At 48.9% G+C, this 25736-nt stretch overlaps 1 protein-coding gene across 2 annotated transcripts in view; it reads right to left on the reverse strand.

Moving 5' to 3' along the window:
• EFTUD2 (elongation factor Tu GTP binding domain containing 2) overlaps window positions 1–25736 on the reverse strand; it is a 346977-nt gene that overhangs the window by 243190 nt on the left and 78051 nt on the right. For both annotated transcript variants that reach the window (XM_069237938.1, XM_069237936.1), the window contains exons 11-12: window positions 13493–13617; window positions 12696–12759 (exon numbers count right to left, since the gene is read on the reverse strand). In XM_069237938.1, the coding sequence (XP_069094039.1) occupies window positions 12696–12759; window positions 13493–13617 (189 nt within the window). The remainder of the gene's footprint in view (window positions 1–12695; window positions 12760–13492; window positions 13618–25736) is intronic.

The following is a 25736-nucleotide window of genomic DNA, read 5'->3' on the forward strand; positions in this document are numbered from 1 at the left end:
CTCAATAATATTTTTATTGAAATGTTTTAACGCAAATAACAAGCCAAGCATGGTTCGTCATAATTGCCATGTCAGCAATACAGCCTGAAATACAGTGAACCTATAATAAATGCACAAGACTCAATCTCAGGCCAAGCCACGGATTAGCAGACTGGGATTTGGCATACATGTGCCCAGAGTAGTGCTTGGCCAAAACAGACAACTAAAAAGAGAACATAAATAGAACAAAATATGCCAAGCCATATGTCGTTTGTAAGGGGCTGTCCCTCATGTATGCAGATATGGGTCAGAACCATGAAGGGTGTAATAAAGAGTGAGTTGCTAGACGTGTCAGAGGAAGGTGTAAATGGTGGACGTGCATGTGGGGCCCAGTCAAAGAGTTCCAGTGCCCTTAGTCGGGCGAGTTGAAAGAGGTGAACTCGAGGCATGTAAAGTAATGGAGGAGTGGACACCATACAGCTTGAAATTGAGCCTCTGTCTCCTGGAGACTGAGATTGTTGCTCTATTGCCATAATGTGCCATACATGAGTGAACCAATGGGTAATAGATTGGGGTGTCAGATTCTTTCAAATTATGGCCGCTCATGGAGCATATAGCTGGCAAGCTTTCAGTTGCGTGGGTCATGACACTTAACTCAGGAGGCGCATGCCCAGATTCACCGTGACGTAAGTTTGGGGTGAGGGAGGGGGGGGGGGGGGGGAGGAAGGGGGGGGGACAGGAGTCGATAAACGAGGACAGCTTTTATGTGACCCAATATCACTTACCAGAAAACAGTGATGAGGTTGCAAGACCACGATATGTGGCAAAAGTCGCCGAGCACCAGGCCACAGCTCCAACATTGCGGCGAAGTAGAGGAGTAGAAGGTGGCAGGAGGTACTAGGGTATATTACCTTTGAAACATAAGCTTATATGCGGTTTCCCTGAGAGAGAGAGACTACAATAAGTCTTAGGTATGTCTCGCCACAAGGTCTACCATTGTTTGAGTGAGATATCTGGGGCCGCAGTGGTATGCCAGGAGGTCTGATATGTTTGAGGCCGCTGTGGGGTAGAGTGTTGTAGTGTGCAGTATGTATTGGAAAAAAGGCATATGGATTCAGCATATGACCTTACTAGGTTTTCGAAGGGAGGGCAAGGCTGGATGATCCCTGGGTATACCCTCAGATGTAGAGCTCAATGCCTTAGCTGGGAATATTGGATATGTGCAGTATTCGGGAGCCAGTATTCTAATTTACATTGTTCAAAGGTCTGGTAAAAAGGTCACACAGTGTCCTGCACTTGCCTTCTTGCTAGGCAGCAAAGGACTGGGATGAAAGCACGACGGGAAAATTAGGATTGCGTGCTATGGGAGTGTTGGGACAAGTGTTGAGGCCCTGTTTAAGTGCTAACTTGACATTTAAGACAAGCACTGTTTCGGTAGGGATGGATAAATAGGTGCTGCTACGTGGCCACGCCATTTCGGGGAGCCTGGACAGATCCCACAGGGGTCTACAGGTACAGGCTAGGCCACCGCAGCCTATATGGAACCAGTGCTTCTCACTGGTGTGAATCACCCACTCCGAAATGTAGCACAGAAGGGCAGCCCAATAATATTCAAGGAAAGTGGGGCAAGCCAATCCTCCTCAATCACGCAGCAGCACCGGGAGCACATTAGCTATCTTCGGTCTCCTCCCGTTCAAGAGGGAGTGGACACAAGGAGGGTATAGCCAACCGCAGGGACAGCAGCCATTGGCTACTGCCCACTGACCCCTAAATCTAGGATTTAAAGGCCTCCCTGAACCCAGCTGACCAGATTCCTGGTGACCTTGCAAAAAGGACTGCTAAGCTGAAACCCCCAGCAGAGAAGAAGGAAGACGACAACTGCTTTGGCCCCAGCCCTGCCGGCCTGTCTCCTGCTTCAAAGAACCTGCAAAAAGACCAGCGATGCATCCAGCTACCCCTGCCAACTCCAGAGGAATGCCTTGCACCCAAAAGGACCAAGAACTGCTGAGGACAGTGGCACTGTCTAACGAAATCTACAACCAAGGACTCCCACCTCACTCCAGATGCGTGAGTCTTGACCCCTGTGCACCAGACGCCCACGGCCCGTGTCCATGTGGTCCACCTAGCAAGAGAGGGTCCCCAGGCAATTGCGAGCAAATGCTCACCCTGGGTGGTCCTATCCACCCCTCCACAATGACGCCTGCAGAGGGAATCCCGAGGACCCCCCTGACCACGAAGCTCCGAACGAAGATAACCAACGCCTAAGAACATACTGCACCTGCAGCCTCCAGGCTCCCCCAGTGCTCTTTTCATTCCCCCTGGTCTGCTCTCCGAGCCACGGGTACTTACCTGCAGGCAGACCTGATTCAGAGTACCCCCTGTCTCCATATTAGCCCACGTTAAATTTGCTCAACTTTGACCTCTGCACCCGGCCGGCCCGTGTTGCTGGTGGTGGGTGTTTGGGGTTACCTTGAACCCCAAACAGTGGACTTCCTAAAACCCGGAGACAAACTGTAAGTGTTGTACTTAACTGTTAAACGACCTAACGTTTCTTCCCCCCAGGAACTGTTTCTGAAAACTGCACGGTGTCCATTTTTAAAACAGATTTTTGCCAATATTTCAAAAACTGTATTACTTACCTATTGCAAACAAAGTACTGTTGATACCTGTGTGAAATACGAAACCTTTAAGGTACTAACCTGCAACTTGAATCTTGTGGTTCTAAGAATAAATTAAGAAAATATACTTTTACAATTTAAAAACCATTGGTCTGGAGTTAAGTCATTAAGTGTGTGCTTCTATTTTCTGTGTGTGTACAAAAAATGCTTTGCACTACCCTCTGATAAGCCTAACTGCTCGACCACACTACCACAAAGAGAGCATTAGTATTATCTACTTTAGCCTCTAGGGAACTCCTGGACTCTGTGCACACTATCTCACTTTGATATAGTATATACAGAGCCAGCTTCCTACAACGGGCAAGTCATGAGCAGGGATAGTGAGGCAGAGTGCGGGAAAGTGCAACTTTTTGACATCATCACCCCCACTTTTTGCCTGGTAGATGATGCAGTTTTGACTGAGAATACACTGGGTTCCTGCTACCCAGGTCCCCAGTGCCAGACCTCTTTCACTAAGACTCTGCAATTGTTTCCCCGATTGGCAATACCTTTGGCACCCCTGTAAGTCCCTAGTAGATGGTACTCCTGGTACCTAGGGCGTGGGTACCAAAGAGGGGGCCCCCAAGGGCTGCAGCATGTGCTATGCCTCCCCTAGGGACTCCTCACTAGGCACATGCAGACTGCCACTTGAGGCTGCGTGTCTTGGTGCAGCTAAAATGGACACACAACATGGCACACAGCCTGTGTGCCATGAACCTTAACTTTGCATGCAACGTATGTAGGTCACCCATACAGCAGGCCTTGCAGCCGTAAGTCAGTGTGCATTATATAACATGCAAGGGTATTTTTGCAAGACCAGATATGGTCCTGCTACGTCTTTGTCGATTCTCAAACACAGTTAGTGAACAGGGAAGTAATTAAGTACATGTGCTGGACACTGGTCAATACGAGTTCCACAGCTACATGATAGCTTCACTGCAAATAGGGCTATATTTGGTATCAGACATCTTGTATTATTAAACCCACATTGATTCCAGTGATGGGTTTATTAATACATGCACACAGAGAGCACATTAGATGTGTCTCCTGAAAAATATACCATCTTCCCCTATGCAAGCTGGATAGTTTCAACAAGACTGCCGCCAATAGTCAGATTTCTGACCCTCAAGAGTGAAAGCCCCTGCTCTCGGCGGTCAGGAAAAAAGCCTGCTATGGCAGGGGTGTTAAAACACCAGACCCAACAAGATGACCTGCAAAACTACATTCCTAAGCAGGGAGCTTCAGAGAAGCCCGCCACCATTGGAATGCAGATCTGTCTTGCCTAAGAAGGGAGATGCTGACCCCTCTGCTGCCCCAGGGCCTATTTGGTACCTGGACAGGTAGGAAAATTATTAGTCAGAGAGGTGTGCCCACCTCTCAGGTCAGTTCCACCCCTAAGGTGAACTGCCTGATGTGGACACAACATTTAGAAATGTGCCATCTTGGTGATGGCAGAACGAGGAACTCTAGGACCGAGTTATGTCCACTTCCCACAGGAAGTGGTCATACAGGGAGTGTAGTGACCCCAGGGGTAAGTAGCCAATTGGCTACACTCCCCTAAGCACCCCTAAATTCAGTATTTAGAACAGTCCCAGGCACCAGAAAGAGAGATTGCTGCTGACCTGAAGAAGGTCACTCCAGAGATGCAAAAGGCAAGAACTGAAGACCGGTGACTGACTCGGTGCCAACCCTGCCAGCCTGCCTGCTGACTTCGACAAGTGCGAGAAATACGCCTGTAAAGAAATGGCTCCCTGTTGCAGTTACCCCCCACTTTTTGCCTGATACTGATGCTGACTTGACTAAGAAGAGTGCTGGGACCCTGCTAACCAGGCCCCAGCACCAGTGTTCCTTCACCTAAAAAGTACCATTGTAGCCACAATTGGCACACCCTGGCATTCAGATAAGTCACTTGTAACTGGTACTTCTAGTACCAAGGGCCCTGATGCCAAGGAAGGTCTCTAAGGGCTGTAGCATGTATTATGCCACCCTAGAGACCCCTCACTCAGCACAGACACACTGCTTACAAGCCTGTGTGTGCTGGTGAGAACAAAATGAGTAAGTCGACATGGCACTCCCCTCAGGGTGCCATGCCAGCCTCTCACTGCCTATGCAGTATAGGTAAGACACCCCTCTAGCAGGCCTTACAGCCCTAAGGCAGGGTGCACTATACCATAGGTGAGGGTACCAGTGCATGAGCACTGTGCCCCTACAGTGTCTAAGCAAAACCTTAGACATTGTAAGTACAGGGTAGCCATAAGAGTATATGGTCTGGGAGTCTGTTTTACACGAACTCCACAGCACCATAATGGCTACACTGAAAACTGGGAAGTTTGGTATCAAACTTCTCAGCACAATAAATGCACACTGATGCCAGTGTACATTTTATTGTAAAATACACCACAGAGGGCACCTTAGAGGTGCCCCCTGAAACTTAACCGACTGTCTGTGTAGGCTGACTAGTTCCAGCAGCCTGCCACACCAGAGACATGTTGCTGGCCCCATGGGGAGAGTGCCTTTGTCACTCTGAGGCCAGTAACAAAGCCTGCACTGGGTGGAGATGCTAACACCTCCCCCAGGCAGGAACTGTGACACCTGGCGGTGAGCCTCAAAGGCTCACCCCTTTGTCACAACCCAGCAGGGCACTCCAGCTTAGTGGAGTTGCCCGCCCCCTCCGGCCACGGCCCCCACTTTTGGCGGCAAGGCTGGAGGGAACAAAGAAAGCAACAAGGAGGAGTCACTGGCCAGTCAGGACAGCCCCTAAGGTGTCCTGAGCTGAAGTGACTCTAACTTTTAGAAATCCTCCATCTTGCAGATGGAGGATTCCCCCAATAGGGTTAGGATTGTGACCCCCTCCCCTTGGGAGGAGGCACAAAGAGGGTGTACCCACCCTCAGGGCTAGTAGCCATTGGCTACTAACCCCCCAGACCTAAACACGCCCTTAAATTTAGTATTTAAGGGCTACCCTGAACCCTAGAAAATTAGATTCCTGCAACTACAAGAAGAAGGACTGCCTAGCTGAAAACCCCTGCAGCGGAAGACCAGAAGACGACAACTGCCTTGGCTCCAGAAACTCACCGGCCTGTCTCCTGCCTTCCAAAGATCCTGCTCCAGCGACGCCTTCCAAAGGGACCAGCGACCTCGACATCCTCTGAGGACTGCCCCTGCTTCGAAAAGACAAGAAACTCCCGAGGACAGCGGACCTGCTCCAAGAAAAGCTGCAACTTTGTTTCCAGCAGCTTTAAAGAACCCTGCAAGCTCCCCGCAAGAAGCGTGAGACTTGCAACACTGCACCCGGCGACCCCGACTCGGCTGGTGACGATCCAACACCTCAGGAGGGACCCCAGGACTACTCTAAGACTGTGAGTACAAAAACCTGTCCCCCCTGAGCCCCCACAGCGCCGCCTGCAGAGGGAATCCCGAGGCTTCCCCTGACCGCGACTCTTTGAATCCTAAGTCCCGACACCTGGGAGAGACCCTGCACCCGCAGCCCCCAGGACCTGAAGGACCGGACTTTCACTGGAGGAGTGACCCCCAGGAGTCCCTCTCCCTTGACCAAGTGGAGGTTTCCCCGAGGAACCCCCCCCTTGCCTGCCTGCAGCGCTGAAGAGATCCCTAGATCTCCCATTGACTTCCATTACAAACCCGACGCTTGTTTCTACACTGCACCCGGCCGCCCCCGCGCTGCTGAGGGTGAAATTTCTGTGTGGACTTGTGTCCCCCCCGGTGCCCTACAAAACCCCCCTGGTCTGCCCTCCGAAGACGCGGGTACTTACCTGCAAGCAGACCGGAACCGGGGCACCCCCTTCTCTCCATTCTAGCCTATGTGTTTTGGGCACCACTTTGAACTCTGCACCTGACCGGCCCTGAGCTGCTGGTGTGGTGACTTTGGGGTTGCTCTGAACCCCCAACGGTGGGCTACCTTGGACCAAGAACTAAGCCCTGTAAGTGTCTTACTTACCTGGTTCACCTAACAAATACTTACCTCCCCTAGGAACTGTGAAAATTGCACTAAGTGTCCACTTTTTAAACAGCTATTTGTGAATAACTTGAAAAGTATACATGCAATTTTGATGATTTGAAGTTCCTAAAGTACTTACCTGCAATACCTTTCGAATGAGATATTACATGTAGAATTTGAACCTGTGGTTCTTAAAATAAACTAAGAAAAGATATTTTTCTATATAAAAACCTATTGGCTGGATTTGTCTCTGAGTGTGTGTACCTCATTTATTGTCTATGTGTATGTACAACAAATGCTTAACACTACTCCTTGGATAAGCCTACTGCTCGACCACACTACCACAAAATAGAGCATTAGTATTATCTATTTTTACCACTATTTTACCTCTAAGGGGAACCCTTGGACTCTGTGCATGCTATTCCTTACTTTGAAATAGCACATACAGAGCCAACTTCCTACAACGCCCCTATGAAAAAAGTCTTCCAGCTGCTGAAACTTCCAAAAGCCCGGGAAGACTGCCAGTCTTCACCTCAGCACAAGGAACTCCTGTGGCGTAGCAGCCTGTTCCCTGCATGCACCCAAAAAATCCTGAACAGGACTCCGGACAGCCAAAACCTGACACCAGACAGCACTACTGCACCTGTGCCCCCTAGTCTGAGATGACGTGGTTCAACAGTGTGAAAGTGGTCCCCAGCCTCTCCATAGACAAAGTCCATTGGGGTTTCCCACTGTGACCTTCGCACCGATGGCTGCACAGCCCCTCTCCCTCCAACTGCGACCAACTCCTGTGACTGCAACCCGATGGTCCACTGCACCTCTGCACACCCAAGACCGAAGAGAAGCGGACCACTGGTGTCCCTATGTCTCGGAGGCTCATGAGACCTGAGCCAATTTGGTGGTTCAATCAGATTGGGTCCCCAGTCCACCCCTGCACTGTTTCTGCAGTCCCCTTCTGTAAGGAAATGCCTCCTTGGCATGGTTGCCCCCTGACTTTTTGCCTTTGCTGATGCTATGTTTACAATTGAAAGTGTGCTGAGGCCTGCTAACCAGGCCCCAGCACCAGCGTTCTTTCCCTAACCTGTACTTTTGTATCCACAATTGGCAGACCCTGGCATCCAGATAAGTCCCTTGTAACTGGTACTTCTAGTACCAAGGGCCCTGATGCCAAGGAAGGTCTCTAAGGGCTGCAGCATGTCTTATGCCACCCTGGAGACCTCTCACTCAGCACAGACACACTGCTTGCCAGCTTGTGTGTGCTAGTGAGGACAAAACGAGTAAGTCGACATGGCACTCCCCTCAGGGTGCCATGCCAGCCTCTCACTGCCTATGCAGTATAGGTAAGCCACCCCTCTAGCAGGCCTTACAGCCCTAAGGCAGGGTGCACTATACCATAGGTGAGGGTACCAGTGCATGAGCATGGTACCCCTACAGTGTCTAAACAAAACCCTAGACATTGTAAGTGCAGGGTAGCCATAAGAGTATATGGTCTGGGAGTCTGTCAAACACGAACTCCACAGCACCATAATGGCTACACTGAAAACTGGGAAGTTTGGTATCAAACTTCTCAGCACAATAAATGCACACTGATGCCAGTGTACATTTTATTATAAAATACACCCCAGAGGGCACCTTAGAGGTGCCCCCTGAAACTTAACCGACTATCTGTGTAGGCTGACTAGTTTTAGCAGCCTGCCACAAACCGAGACATGTTGCTGGCCCCATGGGGAGAGTGCCTTTGTCACTCTGAGGCCAGTAACAAAGCCTGCACTGGGTGGAGATGCTAACACCTCCCCCAGGCAGGAATTGTCACACCTGGCGGTGAGCCTCAAAGGCTCACCTCCTTTGTGCCAACCCAGCAGGACACTCCAGCTAGTGGAGTTGCCCGCCCCCTCCGGCCAGGCCCCACTTTTGGCGGCAAGGCCGGAGAAAATAATGAGAAAAACAAGGAGGAGTCACTGGCCAGTCAGGACAGCCCCTAAGGTGTCCTGAGCTGAAGTGACTCTAACTTTTAGAAATCCTCCATCTTGCAGATGGAGGATTCCCCCAATAGGGTTAGGATTGTGACCCCCTCCCCTTGGGAGGAGGCACAAAGAGGGTGTACCCACCCTCAGGGCTAGTAGCCATTGGCTACTAACCCCCCAGACCTAAACACGCCCTTAAATTTAGTATTTAAGGGCTACCCTGAACCCTAGAAAATTAGATTCCTGCAACTACAAGAAGAAGGACTGCCTAGCTGAAAAACCCCTGCAGAGGAAGACCAGAAGACGACAACTGCCTTGGCTCCAGAAACTCACCGGCCTGTCTCCTGCCTTCCAAAGATCCTGCTCCAGCGACGCCTTCCAAAGGGACCAGCGACCTCGACATCCTCTGAGGACTGCCCCTGCTTCGAAAAGACAAGAAACTCCTGAGGACAGCGGACCTGCTCCAAGAAAAGCTGCAACTTTGTTTCCAGCAGCTTTAAAGAACCCTGCAAGCTCCCCGCAAGAAGCGTGAGACTTGCAACACTGCACCCGGCGACCCCGACTCGGCTGGTGGAGATCCAACACCTCAGGAGGGACCCCAGGACTACTCTGATACTGTGAGTACCAAAACCTGTCCCCCCTGAGCCCCCACAGCGCCGCCTGCAGAGGGAATCCCGAGGCTTCCCCTGACCGCGACTCTTTGAACCTAAAGTCCCGACGCCTGGGAGAGACCCTGCACCCGCAGCCCCCAGGACCTGAAGGACCGGACTTTCACTGGAGAAGTGACCCCCAGGAGTCCCTCTCCCTTGCCCAAGTGGAGGTTTCCCCGAGGAATCCCCCCCTTGCCTGCCTGCAGCGCTGAAGAGATCCCGAGATCTCTCATAGACTAACATTGCGAACCCGACGCTTGTTTCTACACTGCACCCGGCCGCCCCCGCGCCGCTGAGGGTGAAATTTCTGTGTGGACTTGTGTCCCCCCCGGTGCCCTACAAAACCCCCCTGGTCTGCCCTCCGAAGACGCGGGTACTTACCTGCAAGCAGACCGGAACCGGGGCACCCCCTTCTCTCCATTCTAGCCTATGCGTTTTGGGCACCACTTTGAACTCTGCACCTGACCGGCCCTGAGCTGCTGGTGTGGTGACTTTGGGGTTGCTCTGAACCCCCAACGGTGGGCTACCTTGGACCAAGAACTGAACCCTGTAAGTGTCTTACTTACCTGGTAAAACTAACAAAAACTTACCTCCCCCAGGAACTGTGAAAATTGCACTAAGTGTCCACTTTTAAAACAGCTATTTGTCAATAACTTGTAAAGTATACAAACAATTTTTATGATTTGAAGTTCCTAAAGTACTTACCTGCAATACCTTTCGAATGAGATATTACATGTAGAATTTGAACCTGTGGTTCTTAAAATAAACTAAGAAAAGATATTTTTCTATACAAAAACCTATTGGCTGGATTTGTCTCTGAGTGTGTGTACCTCATTTATTGTCTATGTGTATGTACAACAAATGCTTAACACTACTCCTTGGATAAGCCTACTGCTCGACCACACTACCACAAAATAGAGCATTAGTATTATCTCTTTTTGCCACTATCTTACCTCTAAGGGGAACCCTTGGACTCTGTGCATACTATTCCTTACTTTGAAATAGTGCATACAGAGCCAACTTCCTACACCTTCCACCAAGACGGAAACCTGATGGTCCAAGAACCCTCTGCAACAGGACACCCCGGACTAAGGAGAAGAGAACAACTGGTATCCCTATGTCCCTGGGTATCACAAGAACTTATCCCACCCGGTGGTTAACCCTGACTGGTCCTCCAGTCATCACCTACAGCATCTTTCTGACCGGACCAATCCCCATTGGGGAACCCAATGCTGAACTACAACTCTGCATCCGGCCACACTAGTGTCGCCCAAGGTGACCTGCTGGTGTGGCCTAGGACCCTACCCCATTCTCACCTTAAGACTGGAAGACTGGTCCTGGAACTTACTGCTGAGTACCTGTTTGCCGTATTAGTTCTTCCTTCATGGAATAACATTCCAGCTTCAGAAATCTGTAATAATTTCTATTACAAAACATACTTACCTGATCATACGGATTCTGGTACCTAGATACTTGTTATTTTTTGTAAGTTGGTGTGGATCTCCTGCTTGAGTCATGTGTCATTTATTGACTGTGTGCCTATGGTAAGTGACTAGAGAGCAGATGATGGACGGAATGCTGAGCAAAAACATTCACCCCCAGTCACAGATCTGGGTTTAATCTATCCTTTTTTTGCACGCCATGCCATTTCATTTTGGACTCAGCCATATGCAAAACAGTCTTGACCCTGCTCCCCAAGGGAACAGTACAGCCTGAACTGCCAGGCTAGGTCCACCCTGGACCAGAAACATCGTCCTTGGACTGTTTAGGGGTATCACCCCTCATCAGCAAGGCTAGCTTGAATATGGTGGCACAACAAGCCCAAGACCCAGGTCTGGGCATACTCTTCCCACTTAGGGTGACAAATGCAAAATGAACAGATGGACGGAATGCTGGGGAAAAAAAAAAAAACGTTTTGCTTTTGTTGCTCTAAGTGGGAAGTGTCCGGCACTGCATTAGGGCATCTTGGTGCAGGTGTCACCCTGTCTAACTTCGGTGGAATAACCATGCTCCCTCTAATAGTGTGCAGCATGTCAGCCGTGAATGTCATATCATCGCCTCCCTCCTCTTCTCTTGGGATCCCCCTAATGCATATATTAAATCTTCTTGTTTGGCCAGCAGTTCAATTTCAAGAGTTGCAACTTGCCACCAGTGCATTTCTTGGTATTCTGGAGAGGGCTTCTGTGGTGCGCTCCAGGACATCTACTTCTTCCACCTATTTCGGATTTATCTCTTTGTATGTCGCAGAGGCAAGTTTTGAAGTCTGTCTTTAGGGAGCCAAACTCCGAGCGCATCGCCTGCAGAAGAGAGACAAGTACTGCTGGTGATTAGAACAAGTGTTGTGTTGTCAGCCTCAAAGGGTGAGGTGGTTTCGACTGGTTTGGTCACCGGGATGTCTTTGGAGGACTTTGAGCATGGCATAATAGTGGGCCCTACGATATAAAGGAGGTGTGCAGTAAAGGAAGCTCAAGCTTAGGATCTTGAAGGGTATCAAGTAGTAAATAAGGAGCCTCAGGATCGATGTTCAAAGTGGGGGCAGGAGCAGCAGGCTGACCCAAAGCCTCAAGGAGTCAGCCAGCAGTCCAATGGGCCCGCCCTCCAGAGTGAGTGATTATATGTCCCCACGGTAAGCGTACTGTGTATGTCAAGGTCCCCTCTGCAGAGCTCCATCACCCGCTGAAGGCCTGGGCTGTGCCGGACCAGTGTCCGATTGTGGCTAGCATCAGGAAGGAGGAAGGGATCTCCACCCCAGCAGGACAGCGTCTAGTTGAGTTTCAGGCAAGGAAGGGGGCAATTTCTGCCTGATGCGGTGGGGCACAACTCCCTGCTGCCGGCAACGCCGTGGCGACAGTCACGCATGGCCAGATCAAAATGGCAGTAGCGAGGCTGCAAGGAAACTGTTCAGTTGTTGCTGCCGGGATCGTTAGTAAAGGGCCAGCAGGACTCTCTCGTAGCTGGAGGGGGTAGGCAGCAATGTCTCTTCGACTGCCAACCTCAATCACACAGTCCTGCTGCCATAGATGATGTCTGATGGCCCGCTGGAGCCTGGAGAGCGAGAGATATGAGTCTCACTCCATGTCCTGGGGGGCTACACTCCTTCCCCTCCTTAACCCTCTCCTCAATCATATATTTTAAAAGGTAACTACATTTTTAATTTGCAACAAATCTTTGTAATCGGCATAATGATGCCATCCCTAAAATAAAATAGCCAATCCATAAATACACATTGACATCCATGAGTGAACCAATGCTGCACTACATCTTGAACCTATGAGAACCATTCTGTGCAACTAGTCCTTCAAAACTAGTAAATCTACAACCTAAATCAGGTTGCACTGCAAATCCAGAACTACTTTCTAAACGTCACATCCATTTGAGATTAACAATCCTGAGCAACAGTGTGATTTACAAAAATCAATCTCGAACACAAAGGCTCCAGCTTGAAATGTTTTTATTCAAGAATAGTCCTCTCTATACCACTACTTACGTTTTGGGATTGAAGTAGATGTCGCCCCAAAGTCGCTTTGCAAATTCTTGGTAGTTGATGTCACCTGTATACATGAGAAAGTAATATTAACAAAAATTAGACAAGTATATAAAGCAAAGTAGACAAGAGGGACCAAAGACTACTGATTCTTTAATGCATAAGGGAGTCTGAGAAATGAGAAACTCCAGATTGCTCAAGACTGTTGGAAAAAATAAAGACCTAAAAACAGAAAGCGTACACTGAAGAAGCAGCAGGAAAGTGTGTGCAGACCAAGTAAGAGAGCAACTAGACAGGAACAGTGAGAGAATGGAAAATGACAGTGACTGACAGGACACAGAGTGAAATAGACATAGGGATATAGACAGCAAGGGAATACAGAATGCGGACAGGCTAAGAAGGAAAGCAGCATAGATTTAAGACTAGGGAATCCAGGGCCTCAATTCCATTGACTTTTGTTCAGGTAGAGTGAAGACAGACTGCAAATAGGTTGCACTCAGTGTACCTATGCTAGAAATACATCAAACCTTCACATGTTCACCTTTAATGACAGGTAATGTTTTAACTCCTAACAAATCACATTAATAAAATAATCTGCAAAACAGTGCATGGTGCTGCGGAGGACAAAGCATAATAATTTAAAATGTGCACCAGACACTGCATGTCTTTCAATAGCTAAAGCCAAGGCCTAGCTGGAGACCTGCGATCCTTTCAAGAAGAAAAGCAGACACTGCATTGTAACTTCAGCAGTTCTTTGTGACAGATGATGCGAGGGATGGAGGCAGGAAACGGATCTTTACCGTAGGTGTCAGAATAAATCTTGGCAAATGAGCCCAGTGTGAAGCAGATGCTGTACTGGGAGCTGGCAAAGCAGACATTCCCGAGCAGCGGGGACAACACCAGGTTCTCATCCGTAGAATACATGCTGTAACAAAAGGAAAAGAAAACCTTTTTAAAGTTCCTCTGTCCACAGCTCAAGACATTTATAAAAGCAGTGTTTACATACAGCTTAGACAGTCTATCCTGTTGATTTGTGAAACTAAATAGCAGCACACTGCACTACAAAAATAGAACTATTCTTACTGGATTTTTTTTTTTTACTACTCTGGAAGTACAACTAAGACTGTCACATTTGAGAGTCCCTTAAGATTTTAAAACAGCCCATAATATAAAATAAAATAGATCACTTTATATAACAAACTAAATGCAGCTAGTATTACATTACATTTACATAAATATAAAACAAGGAGAATGGAGAGCACTTTGCTCAAACTTAGTAAGTCCAGACCCAACTGGGGTTCTTTTATTTGTTAAAACATTATTGCATACGATTGTGCAAGGGTGCTTAGGATATAAATATTTTGCACCACTCTTGTGCCTGTGCAAGACTGACATACAGTTCACCCAGTCAAGCTGGCCTTTCAGAGGTAATACTAACGAGTGACTGGCTTTGCTCAGAACTACCTTTCAGTCACTGGTTTGGCACGTGGATGAATTTTAACCATCCTAACAACTACTATGAGATGAGGCAATTCTGTCATGTGACTGATTGTTAACAGGCCTTTTACAGATGACTAGCGTGAGACTATTCCTCGGTCATGGAAACCTTTTAACGGTAATGATGAAACCTGAAAAATCTCTGCCCCGTGTCTGTGAGTCTTTAATATATAATTCTGACAGACAATAGCAGCGCTATTTGTCCTATGTCATGTTTGACACCTACTGCAAGTTTGGGTTTTTAACCAATCTTCCAAACAAAGTATATCGTGAGAGACTAGCTAACATTACAATTAAAACATTAGCAATTTAAGATGAATATTGGCAAACTAAACGGATGTACTACAAAAATTATGCAGAAATTTCAACACTGAGCACTGCATTGTTCAAGGACAAATTCCTTCTCAGCACATAGAATATAAACAGAATTTCTGATAGTGAAACAGAAGATATCAAATATGTCAATTACAAAGAACTTTACTTGCAGCTTTGTTTAAGTATTCAATGTTAGCGGTGGAGAGCACATTAATTTCAAGGCCTGACTTGATCTATAAATAATGGCGCACTTCTTAGTTACTTGATCAGATACATGAAACACCACCAAGTGGTGACAGTTCCATCATGTTTGAGGGCATTAGGAGAGGATCATGGCAGCAGCCTGCAGTATATTGCAATCCACTGCTTACTGGAAGAGTTTGGCCAGCTTTAGAATTATGTTTCACTCACAACATTTCCACATTAAATGTATTTACTGTCAAGAGAATGCAAGTCTCTAAGTGGCATGCAATACTTCTGTCTGGCGGTATACTTTATACAGCATATGCCACCAATGGTGTCCACGGCCTACACTGCAGGCCCCAAAGTACGAAATAACCATGGTGTATGGTAGTAACAGTGTATGATGCTAGCTGTGCAGGCAATGCACCTTGCTAATGTTAGCAGTGGTATGTGGACTTTGTGCCGAGTCATTCTTACTGAGTAGCATTTTGCTCTCTACCTTGCAGTGTTTAATTAAACAGTACTGAAGTTGTGGGAGCAACAAGTCTGTCTGCAAGGTGGGAAGGGGGTGAGGGGGTAAAGGTGGTGGGGAGTGGGGACCAAGAGGGCGGGCAGTGGGGACAAAGAGGGCGGGCAGTTGGAGCACAGGGTGGGGAGTGGGAGCAAAGGGCGTGCACATTTAAAAAAAAAAAAAAACAGCAAACTCCACAGGCAAACATTGGTTTCAAAAAGTAAGTTGGTGTTCTAGGTGTTCGCCCCGCAGTGAAATGTCTGCAAGTCCTTTGCAGTATAAAGGTTCAAATGGGACAAGTTAGTAAGCTGTGGTGAAAGCTTTCTGTAGGAGGTTGGCTCTGTATGTGCTATTTCAAAGTAAGGAATAGCATGCACAGAGTCCAAGGGTTCCCCTTAGAGGTAAGATAGTGGCAAAAAGAGATAATACTAATGCTCTATTTTGTGGTAGTGTGGCCGAGCAGTAGGCTTATCAAAGGAGTGGTGTTAAGCATTTGTTGTACATACACACAGGCAATAAATGAGGAACACACACTCAGAGACAATTCCAGGCCAATAGGTTTTGTTATAGAAAAATATATTTTCTTAGTTTATTTTAAGAACCACAGGTTCAAATTCTACATGTAATATCTCATTTGAAAGGTATTGCAGGTAAGTACTTTAGGAACTTTGAACAATTACAATAGCATTTATACTTTTTACATAAAACACATTTAGCTGTTTTAAAAGTGGACACTTAGTGCAATTTTCACAGTTCCTGGGGGAGGTAAAGTAATGTTAGTTTTAGCAGGTAAGTAAATTACCTACAGGTTTGAGATTGGGGTCCAAAGTAGCCCACCGTTGGGGGTTCAGAGCAACCCCAAAGTTATCACACCAGCAGCTCAGGGCCGGTCAGGTGCAAAGGTCAAAGAGGTGCCCAAAACACATAGGCTTCAATGTAGAGAAGGGGGTGCCCCGGTTCCAGTCTGCCAGCAGGTAAGTACCCGCGTTTTGTAGGGCACCGGGGGGGACACGAGTCAGCACAAAAAGTACACCCTCAGCAGCGCGGGGGCGGCCGGGTGCAGTGTGTAAACACGCGTCGGGTTTCCAATAGTTTCCTATGGGAGACCAAGGGGTCTCTTCAGCGATGCAGGCAGGCAAGGGGGGGCTCCTCGGGGTAGCCACCATCTGGGCAAGGGAGAGGGCCTCCTGGGGGTCACTCCTGCACAGAAGTTCCACTCCTTCAGGTGCTGGGGGCTGCGGGTGCAGGGTCTTTTCCAGCCGTCGGGAAATGGAGTTCAGACAGTCGCGGTCAAGGGGAGCCTCGGGATTCCCTCTGCAGGCGTCGCTGTGGGGGCTCAGGGGGGACAACTTTGGTTACTCACAGTCTCGGAGTCGCCGGAGGGTCCTCCCTGAGGTGTTGGTTCTCCACCAGTCGAGTCGGGGTCGCCGGGTGCAGTGTTGCAAGTCTCACGCTTCTTGCGTGGAGTTGCAGGGGTCTTTAAATCTGCTCCTTGAAACAAAGTTGCAGTTCTTTTGGAGCAGTGCCGCTGTCCTCGGGAGTTTCTTGTCTTTCTTGAAGCAGGGCAGTCCTCAGAGGATTCAGAGGTCGCTGGTCCCTTGGAAAGCGTCGCTGGAGCAGGTTTCTTTGGAAGGCAGGACACAGGCCGGTAGGACTGGGGCCAAAGCAGTTGGTGTCTTCTGTTCTTCCTCTGCAGGGGTTTTTTCAGCTCAGCAGTCCTCTTCTTCTTGTAGTTTCAGGAATCTAAATTCTTAGGTTCAGGGAAGCCCTTAAATACTAAATTTAAGGGCGTGTTTAGGTCTGGGGGGTTAGTAGCCAATGGCTACTAGCCCGGAGGGTGGGTACACCCTCTTTGTGCCTCCTCCCAAGGGGAGGGGGTCACATCCCTAATCCTATTGGGGGAATCCTCCATCTGCAAGATGGAGGATTTCTAAAAGTTAGAGTCACTTCAGCTCAGGACACCTTAGGGGCTGTCCTGACTGGCCAGTGACTCCTCCTTGTTTCTCTCATTATTTTCTCCGGCCTTGCCGCCAAAAGTGGGGGCCGTGGCCGGAGGGGGCGGGCAACTCCACTAGCTGGAGTGTCCTGCGGTGCTGGAACAAAGGGGTGAGCCTTTGAGGCTCACCGCCAGGTGTTACAGCTCCTGCCTGGGGGAGGTGTTAGCATCTCCACCCAGTGCAGGCTTTGTTACTGGCCTCAGAGTGACAAAGGCACTCTCCCCATGGGGCCAGCAACATGTCTCTAGTGTGGCAGGCTGCTGGAGCCAGTCAGCCTACACAGATAGTTGGATACAGTTTCAGGGGGCACCTCTAAGGTGCCCTATGTTGTGTGTTTCACAATAAAATGTACACTGGCATCAGTGTGCATTTATTGTGCTGAAAAGTTTGATACCAAACTTCCCAGTTTTCAGTGTAGCCATTATGGTGCTGTGGAGTTCGTGTTTGACAGACTCCCAGACCATATACTCTTATGGCTACCCTGCACTTACAATGTCTAAGGTCTGGCTTAGACACTGTAGGGGCACAGTGCTCATGCACTGGTGCCCTCACCTATGGTATAGTGCACCCTGCCTTAGGGCTGTAAGGCCTGCTAGAGGGGTGTCTTACCTATACTGCATAGGAAGTGAGAGGCTGGCATGGCACCCTGAGGGGAGTGCCATGTCGACTTACTCATTTTGTTCTCACTAGCACACGCAAGCTGGCAAGCAGTGTGTCTGTGCTGAGTGAGGAGTCTCCAGGGTGGCATAAGACATGCTGCAGCCCTTAGAGACCTTCCCTGGCATCAGGGCCCTTGGTACCAGAGGTACCAGTTACAAGGGACTTACCTGGATGCCAGGGTGTGCCAATTGTGGATACAAAAGTACAGGTTAGGGAAAGAACACTGGTGCTGGGGCCTGGTTAGCAGGCCTCAGCACACTTTCAATTCAAAACATAGCATCAGCAAAGGCAAAAAGTCAGGGGGTAACCATGCCAAGGAGGCATTTCCTTACACAACCCCCCCCCGCCCAAACGAAAGAGGATGAGACTAACCTAACCCAAGAGAGTCTTCATTTTCTAAGTGGAAGAACCTGGAAAGGCCATCTGCATTGGCATGGGCAGTCCCAGGTCTGTGTTCCACTATAAAGTCCATTCCCTGTAGGGAGATGGACCACCTCAACAGTTTTGGATTTTCACCTTTCATTTGCATCAGCCATCTGAGAGGTCTGTGGTCAATTTGAACTACAAAGTGAGTACCAAAGAGGTATGGTCTCAGCTTTTTCAGGGACCAAACCACAGCAAAGGCCTCCCTCTCAATGGCACTCCAACGCTGCTCCCTGGGGTGTAACCTCCTGCTAATGCAAGCAACAGGCTGGTCAAGGCCATCATCATTTGTTTGGGACAAAACTGCCCCTATGCCATGTTCAGAGGCATCTGTTTGCACAATGAATTGCTTGGAGTAATCTGGAGCTTTTAGAACTGGTGCTGTGCACATAGCTTGTTTCAGGGTGTCAAAGGCCTGTTGGCATTCTACAGTCCAGTTTACTTTCTTGGGCATTTTCTTGGAGGTGAGTTCTGTGAGGGCTGTCACAATGGATTCATATCCCTTCACAAACCTCCTATAGTACCCAGTCAAGCCAAGGAATGCCCTGACTTGAGTCTGGGTTTTTGGAGCTACCCAGTCCAGAATAGTCTGGATCTTGGGTTGGAGTGGGTGAACTTGGCCTCCACCTACAAGGTGTCCCAAGTAAACCACAGTTCCCTGCCCTATCTGGCATTTGGATGCCTTGATAGAGAGGCCTGCAGATTGCAGAGCCTTCAAAACCTTCTTCAGGTGGACCAGGTGATCCTGCCAGGTGGAACTAAAGACAGCAATATCATCAAGATAAGCTGCACTAAAGGATTCCAACCCAGCAAGGACTTGATTCACCAACCTTTGGAAGGTGGCAGGGGCATTCTTTAAACCAAAGGGCATAACAGTGAACTGATAATGCCCATCAGGTGTGGAGAATGCTGTTTTCTCTTTTGCTCCAGGTGCCATTTTTATTTGCCAGTACCCTGCAGTTAAGTCAAAGGTACTTAAGAATTTGGCAGCACCTAATTTGTCAATCAGCTCGTCAGCTCTAGGTATGGGATGGGCATCTGTCTTGGTGACAGAATTAAGACCTCTGTAGTCCACACAAAACCTCATCTCTCTCTTCCCATCTTTGGTGTGAGGTTTGGGGACTAAGACCACCGGGCTAGCCCAGGGGCTGTTAGAGTGCTCAATTACTCCCAACTCTAGCATCTTGTGGACTTCCACCTTGATGCTTTCCTTAACTTGATCAGACTGTCTGAAAATTTTGTTTTTGACAGGCATGCTGTCACCTGTGTCCACATCATGGGTACACAGGTGAGTCTGACCAGAGGTTAGGGAGAAGAGCTCAGCAAACTGTTGCAGGACCTTCCTACAATCAGATTGCTGTTGGTCAGAGAGGGTGTCTGAATAGATCACTCCATCCACTGAGCCATTTTTAGGGTCTGATGAGAGGAGATCAGGGAGAGGCTCACTCTCAGCTTCCTGGTCCTCATCTGTTACCATCTGTAAGGAAATGCCTCATTGGCATGGTTGCCCCCTGACTTTTTGCCTTTGCTGATGCTATGTTTACAATTGAAAGTGTGCTGAGGCCTGCTAACCAGGCCCCAGCACCAGTGTTCTTTCCCTAACCTGTACTTTTGTATCCACAATTGGCAGACCCTGGCATCCAGATAAGTCCCTTGTAACTGGTACTTCTAGTACCAAGGGCCCTGATGCCAAGGAAGGTCTCTAAGGGCTGCAGCATGTCTTATGCCACCCTGGAGACCTCTCACTCAGCACAGACACACTGCTTGCCAGCTTGTGTGTGCTAGTGAGGACAAAACGAGTAAGTCGACATGGCACTCCCCTCAGGGTGCCATGCCAGCCTCTCACTGCCTATGCAGTATAGGTAAGCCACCCCTCTAGCAGGCCTTACAGCCCTAAGGCAGGGTGCACTATACCATAGGTGAGGGTACCAGTGCATGAGCATGGTACCCCTACAGTGTCTAAACAAAACCTTAGACATTGTAAGTGCAGGGTAGCCATAAGAGTATATGGTCTGGGAGTCTGTCAAACACGAACTCCACAGCACCATAATGGCTACACTGAAAACTGGGAAGTTTGGTATCAAACTTCTCAGCACAATAAATGCACACTGATGCCAGTGTACATTTTATTATAAAATACACCCCAGAGGGCACCTTAGAGGTGCCCCCTGAAACTTAACCGACTATCTGTGTAGGCTGACTAGTTTTAGCAGCCTGCCACAAACCGAGACATGTTGCTGGCCCCATGGGGAGAGTGCCTTTGTCACTCTGAGGCCAGTAACAAAGCCTGCACTGGGTGGAGATGCTAACACCTCCCCCAGGCAGGAATTGTCACACCTGGCGGTGAGCCTCAAAGGCTCACCTCCTTTGTGCCAACCCAGCAGGACACTCCAGCTAGTGGAGTTGCCCGCCCCCTCCGGCCAGGCCCCACTTTTGGCGGCAAGGCCGGAGAAAATAATGAGAAAAACAAGGAGGAGTCACTGGCCAGTCAGGACAGCCCCTAAGGTGTCCTGAGCTGAAGTGACTAACTTTTAGAAATCCTCCATCTTGCAGATGGAGGATTCCCCCAATAGGGTTAGGATTGTGACCCCCCTCCCCTTGGGAGGAGGCACAAAGAGGGTGTACCCACCCTCAGGGCTAGTAGCCATTGGCTACTAACCCCCCAGACCTAAACACGCCCTTAAATTTAGTATTTAAGGGCTACCCTGAACCCTAGAAAATTAGATTCCTGCAACTACAAGAAGAAGGACTGCCCAGCTGAAAACCCCTGCAGCGGAAGACCAGAAGACGACAACTGCCTTGGCTCCAGAAACTCACCGGCCTGTCTCCTGCCTTCCAAAGATCCTGCTCCAGCGACGCCTTCCAAAGGGACCAGCGACCTCGACATCCTCTGAGGACTGCCCCTGCTTCGAAAAGACAAGAAACTCCCGAGGACAGCGGACCTGCTCCAAGAAAAGCTGCAACTTTGTTTCCAGCAGCTTTAAAGAACCCTGCAAGCTCCCCGCAAGAAGCGTGAGACTTGCAACACTGCACCCGGCGACCCCGACTCGGCTGGTGGAGATCCAACACCTCAGGAGGGACCACGACTACTCTGATACTGTGAGTACCAAAACCTGTCCCCCCTGAGCCCCCACAGCGCCGCCTGCAGAGAGAATCCCGAGGCTTCCCCTGACCGCGACTCTTTGAATCCAAAGTCCCGACGCCTGGGAGAGACCCTGCACCCGCAGCCCCCAGGACCTGAAGGACCGGACTTTCACTGGAGAAGTGACCCCCAGGAGTCCCTCTCCCTTGCCCAAGTGGAGGTTTCCCCGAGGAATCCCCCCCTTGCCTGCCTGCAGCGCTGAAGAGATCCCGAGATCTCTCATAGACTAACGTTGCGAACCCGACGCCTGTTTCTACACTGCACCCGGCCGCCCCCGCGCTGCTGAGGGTGAAATTTCTGTGTGGACTTGTGTCCCCCCCGGTGCCCTACAAAACCCCCCTGGTCTGCCCTCCGAAGACGCGGGTACTTACCTGCAAGCAGACCGGAACCGGGGCACCCCCTTCTCTCCATTCTAGCCTATGTGTTTTTGGGCACCACTTTGAACTCTGCACCTGACCGGCCCTGAGCTGCTGGTGTGGTGACTTTGGGGTTGCTCTGAACCCCCAACGGTGGGCTACCTTGGACCAAGAACTAAGCCCTGTAAGTGTCTTACTTACCTGGTTAACCTAACAAATACTTACCTCCCCTAGGAACTGTGAAAATTGCACTAAGTGTCCACTTTTAAAACAGCTATTTGTGAATAACTTGAAAAGTATACATGCAATTTTGATGATTTGAAGTTCCTAAAGTACTTACCTGCAATATCTTTCGAATGAGATATTACATGTAGAATTTGAACCTGTGGTTCTTAAAATAAACTAAGAAAAGATATTTTTCTATACAAAAACCTATTGGCTGGATTTGTCTCTGAGTGTGTGTACCTCATTTATTGTCTATGTGTATGTACAACAAATGCTTAACACTACTCCTTGGATAAGCCTACTGCTCGACCACACTACCACAAAATAGAGCATTAGTATTATCTCTTTTTGCCACTATCTTACCTCTAAGGGGAACCCTTGGACTCTGTGCATGCTATTCCTTACTTTGAAATAGCACATACAGAGCCAACTTCCTACACCATCAACAGATTTACATCAGCCCTATCATGGAAGAGTTTTAGGCGGTTTACATGGATCACCCTCTTGGGGCTCCTGCTTGTGCCTAGGTCCACCAGGTAGGTGACCTGACTCTTCTTATCCAGGATTGGGTAAGGGCCACTCCATCTGTCCTGAAGTGCCCTGGGAGCAACAGGCTCCAAAACCCAAACTTTCTGCCCTGGTTGGAATTCAACCATTGCAGCCTTTTGGTCATACCAAAACTTCTGGAGCTGTTGGCTGGCCTCAAGGTGTTTACTTGCCTTTTCCATGTACTCTGCCATTCTTGAGCGAAGGCCAAGTACATAGTCCACTATGTCTTGTTTAGGCTCATGAAGAGGTCTCTCCCAGCCTTCTTTAACAAGAGCAAGTGGTCCCCTTACAGGGTGGCCAAACAGAAGTTCAAAGGGTGAGAACCCTACTCCCTTCTGAGGCACCTCTCTGTAAGCGAAAAGCAGACATGGCAAGAGGACATCCCATCTCCTTTTGAGTTTTTCTGGGAGCCCCATGATCATGCCCTTTAATGTCTTGTTGAATCTCTCAACAAGGCCATTAGTTTGTGGATGATATGGTGTAGTGAATTTATAAGTCACTCCACACTCATTCCACATGTGCTTTAGGTATGCTGACATGAAGTTGGTACCTCTGTCAGACACCACCTCCTTAGGGAAACCCACTCTGGTAAAGATACCAATGAGGGCCTTGGCTACTGCAGGGGCAGTAGTCGACCTAAGGGGAATAGCTTCAGGATACCTAGTAGCATGATCCACTACTACTAGGATGTACATATTTCCTGAGGCTGTGGGAGGTTCTAGTGGACCAACTATGTCCACACCCACTCTTTCAAAGGGGACCCCCACCACTGGAAGTGGAATGAGGGGGGCCTTTGGATGCCCACCTGTCTTACCACTGGGCTTGACAGGTGGGACAGGAGATGCAAAACTCCTTAACCTTCTGGGACATGTTGGGCCAGTAGAAGTGGTTGACTAACCTCTCCCACGTCTTGGTTTGTCCCAAATGCCCAGCAAGGGGAATATCATGGGCTAAGGTCAGGATAAACTCTCTGAAACCCTGAGGCACTACCACTCTCCTAGTGGCACCAGGTTTGGGATCTCTTGCCTCAGTGTACAGGAGTCCATCTTCCCAATAGACCCTATGTGTTCCATTTTTCTTGCCTTTGGACTCTTCAGCAGCTTGCTGCCTAAGGCCTTCAAGAGAGGGACAGGTTTCTTGCCCCTTACACAACTGTTCCCTTGAGGGTCCCCCTGGGCCCAAGAGCTCAACCTGATAAGGTTCCAGCTCCATAGGCTCAGTTCCCTCAGAGGGCAGAACTTCTTCCTGAGAAGAGAGGTTCTCTTTTTCTTGTTGTGTTGCAGCTGGTTTCCCAGCTGACTTTCCTTTTCTCTTGGTAGGCTGGGCCTTTCTTCCAGACTCCAGCTCTACTTTTTCACCCTGTGCCTTGCACTGTGCCCTTGTCTTGACACACACCAGTTCAGGGATACCCAGCATGGCTGCATGGGTTTTCAGTTCTAACTCAGCCCATGCTGAGGACTCCAGGTCATTTCCAAGCAAACAGTCTACTGGGATATTTGAGGAGACCACCACCTGTTTCAGGCCATTGACCCCTCCCCACTCTAAAGTTACCATAGCCATGGGATGTACTTTAGTCTGATTGTCAGCATTGGTGACTGGATAGGTTTGTCCAGTCAGGTATTGGCCAGGGGAAACCAGTTTCTCTGTCACCATAGTGACACTGGCACATGTATCCCTCAGGCCCACTACACTTGTCCCATTAATTAAGAGCTGCTGCCAGTATTTTTGCATGTTAGGGGGCCAGGCAGCCAGTGTGGCTAAATCCACCCCACCCTCAGAGACTAATGTAGCTTCAGCGTGACACCTGATTTGCTCTGGGCACACTGTTGATCCCACTTGGAGACTAGCCATTCCAGTGTTAGCTGGAGTGGAGTTTGAAGTGGTATTTTTCTTGGGACAGGCCTTGTCTCCAGTTTGGTGTCCAGGCCGACTACAGCTACGACACCAGGCCTTTTTGGGATCAAAGTTTTTACCCTTGTACCCAGAATTGTTTTGTGAAGAGGCTCTGGGCCCACCCTCCTGTGCAGGTTTTTGGGGGCCTGTAGAAGACGCTTTACTATTTTTGTTTTTGGTTGTCTCACCACCTTTCCCCTGGGGAGGTTTTGTGACCCCCCTTTTTTTTGGTCACCCCCTGTGGAAGTTTTGGACACCCTAGTCTTGACCCAATGGTCCGCCTTCATTCCCAATTCTTGGGGAGAAATTGGTCCTAGGTCCACCAGATGTTGATGCAGTTTATCATTGAAACAATTACTTAACAGGTGTTCTTTCACAAATAAATTGTACAGCCCATCATAATCACTTACACCACTGCCTTGAATCCAACCATCTAGTGTTTTTACTGAGTAGTCTACAAAGTCAACCCAGGTCTGGCTCGAGGATTTTTGAGCCCCCCTGAATCTAATCCTATACTCCTCAGTGGAGAATCCAAAGCCCTCAATCAGGGTACCCTTCATGAGGTCATAAGATTCTGCATCTTTTCCAGAGAGTGTGAGGAGTCTATCCCTACACTTTCCTGTGAACATTTCCCAAAGGAGAGCACCCCAGTGAGATTTCTTCACTTTTCTAGTTACAGAAGCCCTCTCAAAAGCTGTGAACCATTTGGTGATGTCATCACCATCTTCATATTTAGTTACAATTTTCAACATGTCAGGAGAATCTCTGACCCTATTTATGTTGCTGCCACCATTGATGGGTCCTAGGCCCATCTCTTGTCTTTCCCTTTCTATGGCTAGGATCTGTCTTTCCAAAGCCAATATTTTGGCCATCCTGGCTAACTGGATGTCCTCTTCACTGGAGTTATCCTCAGTGATTTCAGAGAGGTTGGTCCCTCCTGTGAGGGAACCAGCATCTCTGACTATTATTTGTGGAGTCAGGGCTTGAGAGGCCCTTTTCTCCCTAGATAGGACTGGTGGGGGGGGGAAATCAACCTCCAAGTCACTATACTCATCCTCTGGGTTGCCATCCTCAGAGGGGTTGGCTCTTTCAAACTCTGCCAACAGCTCCTGGAGCTGTAGTTTGGAAGGTCTGGAGCCCATTGCTATTTTCTTTAAATTACAGAGTGACCTTAGCTCTCTCATCTGAAGATGGAGGTAAGGTGTGGTGTCGAGTTCCACCACATTCACATCTGTGTTAGACATTATGCTTCTAAAAGTTGGAATACTTTTTAAGAAACTAAAACTAGTTCTA

This window comes from Pleurodeles waltl, chromosome 6 (genome assembly GCF_031143425.1).
Source record: "Pleurodeles waltl isolate 20211129_DDA chromosome 6, aPleWal1.hap1.20221129, whole genome shotgun sequence".
NCBI classification, from domain to species: Eukaryota; Metazoa; Chordata; class Amphibia; order Caudata; family Salamandridae; genus Pleurodeles; species Pleurodeles waltl.